The 13,913-nt window shown below is 37.8% G+C and overlaps 1 protein-coding gene across 5 annotated transcripts in view; it reads left to right on the forward strand.

Moving 5' to 3' along the window:
* enah (ENAH actin regulator) overlaps nt 1-13,913 on the forward strand; it is a 105,160-nt gene that overhangs the window by 49,516 nt on the left and 41,731 nt on the right. For all 5 annotated transcript variants that reach the window (XM_082148205.1, XM_082148204.1, XM_082148203.1 and 2 more), the window contains exon 3: nt 5,456-5,633. In XM_082148205.1, the coding sequence (XP_082004331.1) occupies nt 5,456-5,633 (178 nt within the window). The remainder of the gene's footprint in view (nt 1-5,455; nt 5,634-13,913) is intronic.

Below are 13,913 nucleotides of genomic sequence, written 5' to 3' on the forward strand. Positions count from 1 at the left end.
ACCAAATAAGTCTCTTAGTAAATACCTGTAATTCGTAGGTAAAAAGTAATTTGTAGGTTGATTCCCATTAAAAGTGTTGACCGTGTTTAACATTGCTATGTTTTAGCCACGGTTTTAGCATCCCAACCAGCTCTGCATAGCAACAATGGTCCAACCAATGATGTGAGTTTTAGACGGAGCTATCTTTTTTTCAACCAATGGCTGATGGGAAGTGTTTTGAAAACCTTTTTGGTAACGGTTACTTTTTTTTTTTGCACAGAAACTACACTTCACCTTTGTGAACTAAATTTAGAGCGTTTCATATCACCTAACTCACTGCGGGCTATACATTGCATATGTATTTAATTAGTGCCTGGCCTCGCTCTTTCTTTATCTGTTCTTTTCCTGTGAAGAAATTAACTGTTAAAGAAGCCTTTTTCTTTTCCATTGTTTGGATGAGGACACTTTTCTACACTTTAAGTGAAGTGCACGGTAATGTGCACTTAAAGGTAACCTTTATTCAGCACTGACTGTGGTTGTTGCTCCCTGCTACACAAAAGACAGAAATGCTGAGGGGGTGATGACACTGTACATGACTCATTGCTATTTTATGGTTATTCAGTGTTTCGTGGAAAGCCTATTTTTGCCTCTGAGAGTAGCTAGGCCTTTTTAGTCCTGGTTACTTTAATAATTCATGAACGGCACAATCATCACAGTGATATCTGAGGATGGAGTGTATCAGATTACTTCAGGAAACTTACTGACATTTGTTGATGAGCTATTCATGGTGGTTTAATGACTGAAATGAGTAAAGCGTTGAAGTGCCACACACAAGGCAAATGTCAACACACATTTTACGTTTGACCTACCATAATAGCCTTGTCATCTAACTGACTAATGTCTTAAGATCTATACCTGCAAGTGAGCCAGTAACTAGTCATTTAGTAGACACTTAGCACAGATTGAAGAACACTCCGTAGCAAGCTGAGCAGGGCCTATAGGCCTATAAATGTAGGCCTATATTACCAGTGGTTAAAAAATTTAATCATATATATGCGTGTGTGTGTGTGTGTGTGTATATGTGTACAAATATATAATGTATTACATGCATTTACAAATGTAAAAATACACTGAACAAAATTATAAACGCAACACTTTTGTTTTTGCCTCCATTTTTCATGAGCTGAACTCAAAGATCTAAGACATTTTTTCTATGTACACAAAAGACCTATTTCTCTCAAATATTGTTCACAAATCTGTCTAAATCTGTATTATTGAGCACTTCTCCTTTACCGAGATAATCCATCTACCTCACAGGTGTGGCATATCAAGATGCTGATTACGGTAGATGTGCCTTAGGCTGGCCACAATAAAAGGCCACTCTAAAAATAGCAGTTTTATCACACAGCACAATGCCACAGATGTTTCAAGTTTTGAGGGAGCGTGCAATTGGCATGCTGACAGCAGGAATGTCCACCAGAGCTGTTGCCCGTGAACTGAATGTTCATTTCTCTACCATAAGCCGCCTCCAAAGGCGTTTCAGAGAATTTGGCAGTACATCCAACCGGCCTCACAACCGCAGACCACGTGTAACCACACCAGCCCAGGACCTCCACATCCAGCATCTTCACCTCCAAGATCATCTGAGACAAGCCACCCGGACAGCTGCTGCAACAATCGGTTTGCATAACCAAAGAATTTCTGCACAAACTGTCAGAAACCATCTCAGGGAAGCTCATCTGCATGCTCGTCGTCCTCACCAGGGTCTCGACCTGACTGCAGTTCATCGTCGTAACCGACTTGAGTGGGCAAATAATCAGATTCGATGGCGTCTGGCACTTTAGAGAGTTGTTCTCTTCACGGATGAATCCCGGTTTTCACTGTACAGGGCAGATGGCAGACAGCGTGTATGGCGTCGTGTGGGTGAGCGGTTTGCTGATGTCAACGTTGTAGATCGAGTGGCCCATGGCGGAGGTGGGGTATGTTATGGACAACGAACACAGGTGCATTTTATTGATGGCATTTTGAATGCACAGAGATACCGTGACGAGATCCTGAGGCCCATTGTTGTGCCATTCATCCACAACCATCACCTCATCATGCAGCATGATAATGCACGGCCCCATGTTGCAAGGATCTGTACATAATTCCTGGAAGCTGATAACATCCCAGTTCTTGCATGGCCAGCATACTCACCGGACATGTCACCCACTGAGCATGTTTGGGATGACCAAGGGTTTCGGCGTATACAACAGCGTGTTCCAGGTCCTGCCAATATCCAGCAACTTCGCACAGCCATTGAAGAGGAGTGGACCAACATTCCACAGGCCACAATGAGCAACCTGATCAACTCTATGCGAAGGGTCACACCAGATACTGACTGGTTTTCAGACCCCCCCCATACCCCCAAATACAGTAAAACTGCACATTTTTGAGTGGCCTTATTGTTGCCAACCTAAGGCACACCTGTGCAATAATGCTGTCTAATCATCATCTTGATATGCCACACCTGTGAGGTGGATGGATTTTTTGGGCAAAGGGGAAGTGCTCACTAATACAGATTTAGACAGATTTGTGAACAATATTTGAGAGAAATAGGCCTTTTGTGTACATAGAAAAAGTCTTAGATCTTTGAGTTCAGCTCATGAAAAATGGGGGCAAAAACAAAAGTGTTGCATTTTATAATTTTGTTCTGTGTGTGTGTGTGTGTGTGTGTGTATGTATATATGTATATATATATATATGTATATATATATATATATATATATATATATATATATATATACACCATTTCCCACATTAAATGCAGTTGTATACGTATCAGTGTCTTTAATGCACATTTTCACTTTGTATGATACTGTTTAGCAAGAAACGACTACCACTTAAAGATGTTTTGATGTTGAGTAAAAACAATGGAAAACTGTCCAAAAAACTTGACTAAGTTGCATATATCGAACCATGGCCCAGTTTTTAATTCTTGTTGCTCAGTTTCATTAATGTGTTGAGAAAACTGAGAAGTTTTCTGCACTCGTCAGTTGTGACAGGATGGCTTACAGTTCACAGTTCCTTTTATAACGCTTGCTAATTAGTTGCACTTCTTATGATAATTACATTGATGTCAAAAGGATGAGAAATTGAAATGACTGGGAAAACAGCCAGTTACCACAGAAGCTTTGAGAAAGATTCACCCTGTTGAGGACATGCTTTTGGGAGAGTTTAAGAAGTCAGTCAAGTGTTTGATATTTAAAGGGGTCATAATGATGGTTCTAAAAAGATTATTTTAAGTATTTGGTTAAATGCAATGTTTTTACGTGGTTTTAGGTTAAAATAGTCATTATTTTACACATACTGTACATTATTGTTGCTCCTCTATGCCCCGCCTATCTGAAACGTGTCGATTTTTACAAAGCTCATCGTTCTGAAATGTGCGGTGTGCTCTGATTGGCCAACAATCCAGTGCATTGTGATTGGCCCAAAAACCTTAAGCGTGTGACGGAAATGTCACTCCCCTTAACATATTTGGAACATCAGCTCCCAAAGCAATGATGACAGGTTATACTGTCGGTATACTGGTATACGGTATACGGTATACTGTACCTTATCAGGTAGAACCCGAATCTGAACCGGAAAATGCAGATGACTAAGCTGATCAATTTGTCAGCGCGACTGGACCAGATCGTATCAGATAGGTAAGGTTATTTCATTAGGGACATAATTACTGATTATAATGATATAAACTGTCTTTTTATGCGTTGCGCATATTTTACATTATGTAAATATAAAACTATGTCTGCATTTGTGATCATAAAAATGACAAGCAAGCGCTACTCTAAACTGCACAAAACTTGCGTTTGAATAGTCAGTAGCAAATACTTAAAATATGAAAACATACTTGCAGGCTGTGTCTGTGAGCCAGAAGCGCCAGACTGTACTCGCAGTGTTGTATTGCCCACTTTTTAGAATCAGCCTTTGTGTACAGCCAGCCTTGTACTCTCACAGGTTCTGGAAACAGTCCTCCGAAAAATGCGCAGCACAGTCAAATATTTTGGTTGTACTGTTCTGGAGCAGTGTTGTAAATAAAGCTTAAGCACTGTTTTCTAATTGTGTTCTTTTTTGGAAGGCCAAACAAAGTAGTTTGGCTTTCATAACGAAAAACACAGTGTCTCCACGACATGGCGGCGGCGGCAACAATAACACAGCGAGAATAAAAGTTACGCCGCCTTTCTTTGCGTATACATTTGGGCGGTGTTCTGAAACTGCCCCCACACACTGACGTAGATTTGTGGGGGCATGTTTGAACGAAGCGTTTTAGGAAGGCGTGGCTGAGCCTTAACTTAACTTTTACAAAGAATATATCTTTAGGTTTGACACTTTGAGCTTTGTAACTCAGCAGATCTTATACTTGCACTAACAGCTACATAACACACTAAAGACAAAGGAAAACAAGAAATCGCATCATATGACCCCTTTAAGTATCTCCCACCTATTTGCAGTTACCATATTTACCAATTAGTGTTAATGCTGTAAAACTTGTCTGGAGCCAAGCTGGCCTCAGCATCCTTTGTGAAACTTATAAAGAAATGCTTTTTCTTTTTTGTTATCTACAAGAATAGAGGTGCTGCTTGCAGCAGTTTTTAAATCTCTGGTTCGTCCTTGTGAATCTTTTAGAGAACGAGTCTTGGTCGCTGAAGTGCAGTGTTATCTGTCATCTTTAAGTAATGCTGATGTTTCTGCTTTGTGGTGGTTTATTGAGAAGTTTTAGAAACTTTAGAAACTTTTGAAGCCTTGAGTTTTAGCGACTTGGATCTCATGAGTAAAACGTGACTTTGCATAATTATGTTTTTGCAAAACACGGAATATGTTGGCCATACTGAACATGAGTTTTATTTTCTCCAGTACAGATGAGACTTTAAAGGGATAGTTCACCCAAAAATGAAAAGTCTGTCATCATTTACTTATCCTCAAGTTTTAGTATGAATGTCTGTCTTTAGCTGAACACAGAAGATATGTTGAAGAATGTTAGTAACCAAACAGTTGATGGTAGCCATTTCTTTTTTTGATTTTTTCCCCCATACTTTGGAAGTCAATGGCTACCGTCAACTGTTTGGCTTCCCATATTCTTCAAAAAATCTTCTATTGTGTTCAGCAGAAGAAAGAAATTCATACAGGTTTGGTCTGGGACAACTTGAGGGTGAGTAAATGACAGAATTTTCATTTTATGGGTGAAATATCCCTTTTTTCATGTGTGTGTGTTTTTTAAAATAGTTTGTTTTTAAAAATGTAAAAAAGTTTTTTTTTTACCATGTTTAGTGTCATATTTTATCTGTGAAATGTTATAGACTGCTCCCTTTCGGCTTGTTAGCGGATATGTAATGCTTCACAGTCCTCTGAGCTTTTAAGTTAAGTTTTAAGTTACAAACAAATGGTATTCAAGCATTGATTCGAATTTATATATGCTGTTCTCTTCTGTCATCAGGTGGTAATAAACTGTGCCATTCCCAAGGGGCTGAAATACAACCAGGCCACGCAAACATTTCACCAGTGGCGAGATGCACGGCAGGTGTACGGCCTTAACTTTGGCAGCAAAGAAGATGCCAATGTATTTGCCAGTGCCATGATGCATGCCCTGGAGGTGCTGAACTCTCAGGATGCAGGTGAGAATGCTGTTTTCACACCAGCTTGCAAAGCTTAATGACGTGCGAATTGTGTGAACTGGCTTCTGTGTTACACTTGCACATTGCACTATTACGCTGCATTCCAAAAGTGATACTCGGACACTTCGGAAAAATCATACAAAGAATAATCTTGGAACTACTGTAAGCAATTCTGCAGAATCATCTGTTTAAAGTTTTAAATAAATATATAGTTCTGATTATTAGAAATAAAGCTTTGGTTATGACTCTTAATTAATTTTAAAATTAAGATAAATCAAAAAATTGTTTTAATAAAAGTGCTACATTTCTTGAATCCATTCAAATGGCTAAACAAATATACACTGATAAAAATAATTATTTGGTGAAGTAAATACTACAGAAAAAACAAAACAAATGTAATTTCTACATGAAAAAGTTAGTTCAGGCAAGAATAAAAACAACAAAGGAAATTCTAAATTTGTACTCAATTCAAGCTTGTAGATATTAAAGTGTAAATATCAATGATATAAAACTAAGTAAAACCTACTCAACTTTTCTAATACTGGTATTCCCATCATGCCCTGGAGCATGAATAATTAATAAGGTTGATTTTTCACTGTTTTCCAGCTTTATTTACACCGTTTTATCATTGCTTTTGTTGTTAGGTTTGGTAACTTGCCATTTTGTGCAATCTGGATTCATTTTCTACTCAAAATGACACATTCATACTAAAAAACGATTTATCGAATGTTAGTCATTGTGTATTGTGTACCAAGTATTGAGGTCTCTGTGTTCGGATGCCATGTTACTTTCATTATGTAGATACAGTATGGAATCTCTATACAATTTCTATTGTATTATTTACTTTGTTTCTTAGTAAAGCATACACTTTAAAAGTGTGGTTTAAATTCAGTGAAATAGTGTTTGAGTAAAGTTAAATTTGTTAAATTTGCTTAGTTAAGTTGATATTACTTAATTATATTTAATTGATTTAATTTAACATATATTTAATTAACATATATTACAATTTAACAGTTGTACAGAGCAGTAGCAGTAAAATTGACTTAAAATGTGTTAGTGCAAATTGTTACGAGGATTTTATCAAGTACATCCTGTGTCATATTACTGTTGACACCATTTGAAAAGTGATTTTTGCCACAGTAACATCGGCCCTTAGTCCTGGTAAAATCACTGTAATGCACTGTAACGCATAAGATTGCTGATGCTGCAGATTACAAAATCTTCACTTTGTGTTTTTATTTTATGTCAGACACCAAATCTATCTAAAACAGTCTAATTAGTAAATGTTCTGTTACTGTTTTGTGTGTGGTGCTGGTGAGCCCTGCAGAATTGAATTTTGTTCTGGTCTGTGCCCAGTGAGTGAGGTCACATTTGGAGCCAGACTCAGCCTATTGTGCTCAATTAATTGTAATTTAGCAAACAGGGCCTGCTTACAGGGGGTTTTGTTTTGTATGCGTGTTTATGAGAGAGAGAGAGAGAGTCTGGGTTACCTCTGTTTGTGCTGATTGGGTTTAGGGGGAGGTGCCTCGGCTTGTGAATAACACTCTGCTTGAAATCCATTCATCTGCAGTGGTTGCGTCTGCATGTGCTCACACACGTGTCATTTTCTGCCCTTTTTCCTCTTCTGTCTGAGACCCTGGCTCAGCAGTCGGTCATCCACATACCGAGCTCAATGTTCTCAGCGTGGCAGGGCAGTTCATTGCTGAGGTTGTTTGCCTTTAGAAAACAGATGATGCTTTGTTTTGTGGACTGGACTCTGCTTGTCTCTGAGATATGGCTGATCAGTGAGTTCTTAACTGTTGCATATTGAGCTGCTCTCTGTTCTACAGTGAATCACAATAGTAAGGTCATTCTGTTAACCCCATGCTGTGTTTGAGGCAAGTATGCTTTTTAAAGGATTGTTTGAATTGATTTCAGCAAAAGTTGGATTTCATTATTGGAAAACAATGTTTCAGTGATGCATAGAACAAATATGAATGTCACAGTTTGATTAACTTAAACTTAAAAAAAAAAAAAAAAAATCAGTTAGTTGCCAAGGCAACATTTCTCATTTTCTTTTACATTTTTCATCTAATATTTATATTTTATTTCAGATTTATTTCAGTAAACAAATAACTATTTTACTAGTTTTAGTTAACAATAACAACACTGGTTCTAAGCAGCGTAAGAGAGTTTAGTTGCAATGCTACTAACTTATTTTCTCTCCTCTTTTCAAAATAATCTATCCTTTCCAGTAACAAGCTTTTTTCCAAAGAGTAGTGATGCACAGTAGCAAGACAATCAAATCTAATAAAATTAGAATGTCTCTTTCAGATAGTTAGCGATTAATTCAGTGAGTCAATTCGTTCGGATAATGCATCCAGATGAACTAACCCTAGAAAATGATTCACTGATTCATTTGATCCACTCGGTTGTGTTCCTTATATTTGCTGAACAGCATTTCTTTTCTGTAGGTAATGTAAATTTAGAGTTTGTCCATCCTCAAATTTTACCACCACAGTATTTTTGTTTGTTTGTGTAAAAGTACCACTATCAGAATTTGCTTTATTTTCCATAGTTCTGTTATTTCTTTTTCTTTGTATCTGAGAAGGGAGAAAGGGAATTTTTGAGACCATATTCAATTCAAGCAATGTAGAAACTGTGACTGTTGCCATTTTCCATGACCTTCAGTACTTTGTCTCGCTAATCTCGCCATGGAAAGTTATCTAGTCACTGCGCTTGGCTCCTGTTATCGCCACAGGAAGCTTCAGACTCTGTGGCCTTATTACTGTCTATTAATTACCTGAGCACGGCAGTTAATTATGCAAAGCGATGTTAATTATGCATACTTTGCTGATGTGCGGATATCCTAGCGGTCCAAATCTTCTGACTGTTGCGATCCAAAAAACAGTGAATTAACTATGTAAGTAAAATGCTGTTTACTGTGAAATTTTCATTTGAATCCGACTTTTAGACCCCACAGACCTGGAGAAATGTCTGCTCATCTCCTGTTGCCTTGTGGGGAGACAAGTCTTTAACATAGAAGTTTTGCCTTTGGGATTTTCGTTTCTCCCTCCTCTCATCTGCCTTGCAGCTTTCTTTTTACTTCTGATCCCTCTCGTCCTCTCCTCCTTCGTTATCGTCTACTTTCTCCCTTTTTAGAAGATAAGTTTACATTTAGTTGTACTTCGTGCCAGTGTTGGGGACACTACTAGCTATTCATAATTTGAGGTAGTTCAACAAGCTGCACTTTTGAAAATGAATTAGCTACACTACAAGCTAATAACAGAACACAGCAGTTACCGGCACTATTTTTATTCCGTTATGTCCAAAGCTGCAATTATTTGACCAAAGATGCAGTAAAGAACATTAATATTGTGAAATTACAATAAAAATCTTGTTCTATTTTAATATATTTTAAAATGTATTTTATTCCTGTGATGGCAAAGCTGAATTTTCAACAGCCATTATTATTATTATTATTATTTTGTTTTTTAAAACATTTTTATGGACACCTTGATAATTTTTTTCAGGCTATATATTCATGTTGTTTATTCAATGTTTAAAAGAACAAACAAATTTAAATGTTTTAGTAACATTCACAATGTTACAAAATATTTCTAAGACATTATAAATGTAATGCGTCCTTGCTGAATTTTAAAACATTATAAATGTAATGCATCCTTTCTGAATTAAAGTATTAATTTCTTTAAAAAAAAGAAAGAAAAAAAAGCTGACCCCAAACTTTTGAGTAGTTGTGTGTCTGTCTGTGTGTGTGTATAATACAAAAAATACAGATAAAAACACAATAATTTATATTACTGAATTACAATTTATAGTGCTGAACAGCAGCTTTTAAAGGGATACTCCACTTTAAAATGAAAATTCTGTCATCATATACTCACCCTCATGTTGTTTCAAACCTGTATGAATTTCTTTCTTCTGCTGAACAGAAAGGAAGATATTTAGAAGAATATCAGTAACCAGACAGTTTCTGGTACCATTGACTTCCATAGTATATATTTTTTCCTACTATGGAAGTCAATGGGACCAGAAACTGTCTGGTTACTGATATTCTTCTAAATATCTTCCTTTCTGTTCAGCAGAAGAAAGAAATTCATACAGGTTTGAAACAACATGAGGGTGAGTATATGATGACAGAATTTTCATTTTAAAGTGGAGTATCCCTTTAACTAAATTTGCTCCCTAAAAATGTGTATTGGATGATTCTGTAAATAATTCTGTAAATAATTTCTGAACCGTTTCACTTATGAATCGTTTTAATGAATGGTTCACTCAAATTTAATCAGATTTTTCCAATGTTACATAAAAACGAGCAAGGGGTAATTTATAGGACAACGTGTTTTATTATTGACTATTTGGTTGGGTTAAAAGTGTGAAATGCGGTAAGAGACAAGATAAACAGTGATGCTGTGATTTTAGAAAAAGCAGCTTGTAACTGGAAAAGATGTACTGTTTTGAAAACCACTGAACTACTGTCATGCTACCTACCAAATGTAGTTACGTTAGTAGCATCGCTCCCTAGCACTGTTGTGTGCACTGCACTATCTCTGCTGAATTTGCTATTGCCTGTAGGTACCTGGCATGGAGGCCGTATTTTTGGGGAGTGTGTTAAACTGCGCTAACCAGCCAGCAGTAGGATCCCAAATGACTGAGCCAAAACAGAAAGGCGTAATTGGCTCCCCCTTTAATTCACTCCATTGTCAACATTAAGCTGTGTACAGCTGCGTTAGGGCTAAATGGCTGCGCTCAGTTCTGTTAGAGCCATCTAACTAACTACTACTGCAGTTTGTATCCAGGTCTCTAAGTGAACTTGTTTGCAGTATGTGTATTAGCTCTTTTACTGAAGCTCTGAATGAAGTTGTCAAGATGCAATTAACCTTTGGTGCATGTTTGAGTGCTTTGAGATTTGTAGACGTTTGTTTGGCAACACATTTTGTCAAATTACAGTATTTATGCATTAAAAACCTTCATGACTCTTTCACTCACATTTATTTACATACTTTGAATAAATCACCAGCCAAGTAATTTAGAAAATTAAGGCACTGGCAGGCAAAAAATCAAACAAAAAACAAACAATTGATTTGTTTTAAACAATTTAGCTCTTAGCTATTTGGTGTTATTTATTAACAAACTTGGCATACTCGCACTGAAGAGAAAAAAAGAGACTCGTAAAATTACAATGCGCCCCCTGTTGATCGCATAGGGTATTGCAGTGTTACTAGGCAGACTTGTTAATAAATCATGTCAGCCGGTGTTTTCTAGGCATATTCATGACCTCAGGTGGGCTAATACTTGTCAAGTACCACATGCCACAGAATGTGATCCACTGTCTTTTACACTGTGTCTAATCACAGACTCAGGTGGAATAACAATGCAGTCATCTCTTTTTTTTAAGACTCTAGTTGCTGTGTTTGTATTTTTGGAGCGTCACGTCAGGTAGTATGTTTACATGGCCTGACCGGAATGTTTGTGGCCTGTTTGTGTTTTATTGTTGTGCGTCATCCCGTTGCATATGTTTAGGTACCGGTGATCCACTTTGAAGAAGTTTGTGTATATATGTTGTGTAGTTTTATGTGCAGCATGTCATCCGCACGCGTATATGCTGGTTGAGGGGTCCAGGAGAATCAAAAGCCCTTTTTTTCCAAACCCCTAGAATGTGTCTGCTAATTTTAGTTGGGTGTAATGTGCAACACAGAGTCACATGCCTGGGTGATGTTACCCTGACACTGGAGCCATGGACTGTGTGAGATTTTGTGAGTTTTTATATAAATGCTGTTGCCAGCATGACCGAGGAGCTCTTGTAGGGCAGACAGCCATAGAGCTCTTGGCAACATGGACTATATATACATGCAGGCGTGATGGATGTGCTGATTGATGTATTGGTGAGGTAAATGTATGAACGTGTTTGTCCTTTAGAAATCAACCTGTCCAAACCAGACAATCCGCCTGAGGAGTGTACATGAGAAATGTGACCTTTTATCTTTCCCACGGGTAAATTGAGTTTAATTATTGTAAACTTTACGCTTTCTTCACTATTGTTTTTTTGTTTATCTCCCACCTTGACATGACTGCTTGGAATTTGTGAACAAAGGAATGATTGCTTACTGGCACAGACATGCAGGTGTTTGTGGTTTAGGACTCGGATGTGAAGTTTGTTGTATTGCTGACGGGCCGGCAGGAGTTGTGTAATTTAGTTGCTGTTGGTTAAGCTCCTCCAATACCCTGGCTTAGCTGAAGCAGTGTGATTTCTCACGCTGTGACATCTCAGTGAGGAATAAGACCTTGTCTTCTTTATCTAACACTTTGGCAATGTGGACTGTTATTGAACTTTTCATTCAATATATTTTAATCGAGATGCACAAATAAAACATTTCTGGCTGATACAATAAGGCGATAGTTATGTTCATCCTATGGCCGATAACCGTTAAATGACACAAAAATTATAATCCTATGCAAAAATCTAATGGGATTGAAAAGACTATGCACAATATAAAATACTGACTGATACCAACCAATTAAAAAAAGAAAGTCTAATATCAGCCGATAACTAATGTGGTACCAATGTATTGTGCAATTCTTCATGAGTATTTTTTGTCTCCTTTTTTTCCCAGTAAAAAATAGTAAGTAAACAAGATTTTAAAACCAGATGAATGTGCCTAATGAGCAAGACTATGCAATATGTATAGTAATTTAATAAGCATTTCGGCTGTGCAGATTCTTAAAGGGATAGTTTAATCAAAAATGAAAAACCCCCAAACCACTTTGACGCTTCAAAACGTTCATAGAGATTGTAAAACTAATCCATATATGAATTGAGCGGTTTAGTCAAAATTTTTTGGAAGAGACTTAATCGCTTTATATGATGAACAGATTGAATTTAGGCTTTTATTCACATTAAACATGAATCAACTCACACATCAGTTGACGTGCGAGAACCAATGATGTTCATTCTCGTGTTACGCAGCACGTTTGAGCTTCCACAAGAACCAATGAGGTTCATTCTCGTGTTACGCAGCACGTTTGAGCTTCCACAAGAACCAATGATGTTCATTCTCGTGTTACGCAGCACGTTTGAGCTTCCACAAGAACCAATGATGTTCATTCTCATGTTACGCAGCACGTTTGAGCTTCCACAAGAACCAATGATGTTCATTCTCGTGTTACGCAGCACGTTTGAGCTTCCACAAGAACCAATGATGTTCATTCTCGTGTTACGCAGCACGTTTGAGCTTCCACAAGAACCAATGATGTTCATTCTCGTGTTACGCAGCATGTTTGAGCTTCCATAAGAACCAATGATGATCATTCTCCACGTTTGAGCTTCCACAAGAACCAATGATGTTCATTGTCGTGTTACGCAGCACGTTTGAGCTTCCACAAATGATGTTCATTCTCGTGTTACGCAGCATGTTTGAGCTTCCACAAGAACCAATGATGATCATTCTCCACGTTTGAGCTTCCACAAGAACCAATGATGTTCATTCTCGTGTTACGCAGCACGTTTGAGCTTCCACAAATGAGGTTCATTCTCGTGTTACGCAGCACGTTTGAGCTTCCACAAGAACCAATGATGTTCATTCTCGTGTTACGCAGCACGTTTGAGCTTCCACAAGAACCAATGATGTTCATTCTCGTGTTACGCAGCACGTTTGAGCTTCCACAAGAACCAATGATGTTCATTCTCGTGTTACGCAGCACGTTTGAGCTTCCACAAGAACCAATGATGTTCATTCTCATGTTACGCAGCACGTTTGAGCTTCCACAAGAACCAATGATGTTCATTATCGTGTTACGCAGCATGTTTGAGCTTCCACAAGAACCAATGATGTTCATTCTCCACGTTTGAGCTTCCACAAGAACCAATGATGTTCATTGTCGTGTTACGCAGCACGTTTGAGCTTCCACAAATGAGGTTCATTCTCGTGTTACGCAGCACGTTTGAGCTTCCACAAGAACCATTGATGTTCATTCTCGTGTTACGCAGCACGTTTGAGCTTCCACAAGAACCAATGATGTTCATTCTTGTGTTACGCAGCACGTTTGAGCTTCCACAAGAACCAATGATGTTCATTCTCCACGTTTGAGCTTCCACAAGAACCAATGAGGTTCATTCTCGTGTTACGCAACACGTTTGAGCTTCCACAAGAGTTTTTTTCTCGCGCGTCAGACAGATTCGGGTTGAGCCTCTGTTTATGTTCGCTGATGAATGTTTATATGTGAATAAAATCCTAAATTCAATCTGTTCATCATAAACACGATTGTGTCTCTTCAGGAAAA

Source organism: Leuciscus leuciscus (genome assembly GCF_965113295.1).
Source record: "Leuciscus leuciscus genome assembly, chromosome: 19".
NCBI lineage: Eukaryota > Metazoa > Chordata > Actinopteri > Cypriniformes > Leuciscidae > Leuciscus > Leuciscus leuciscus.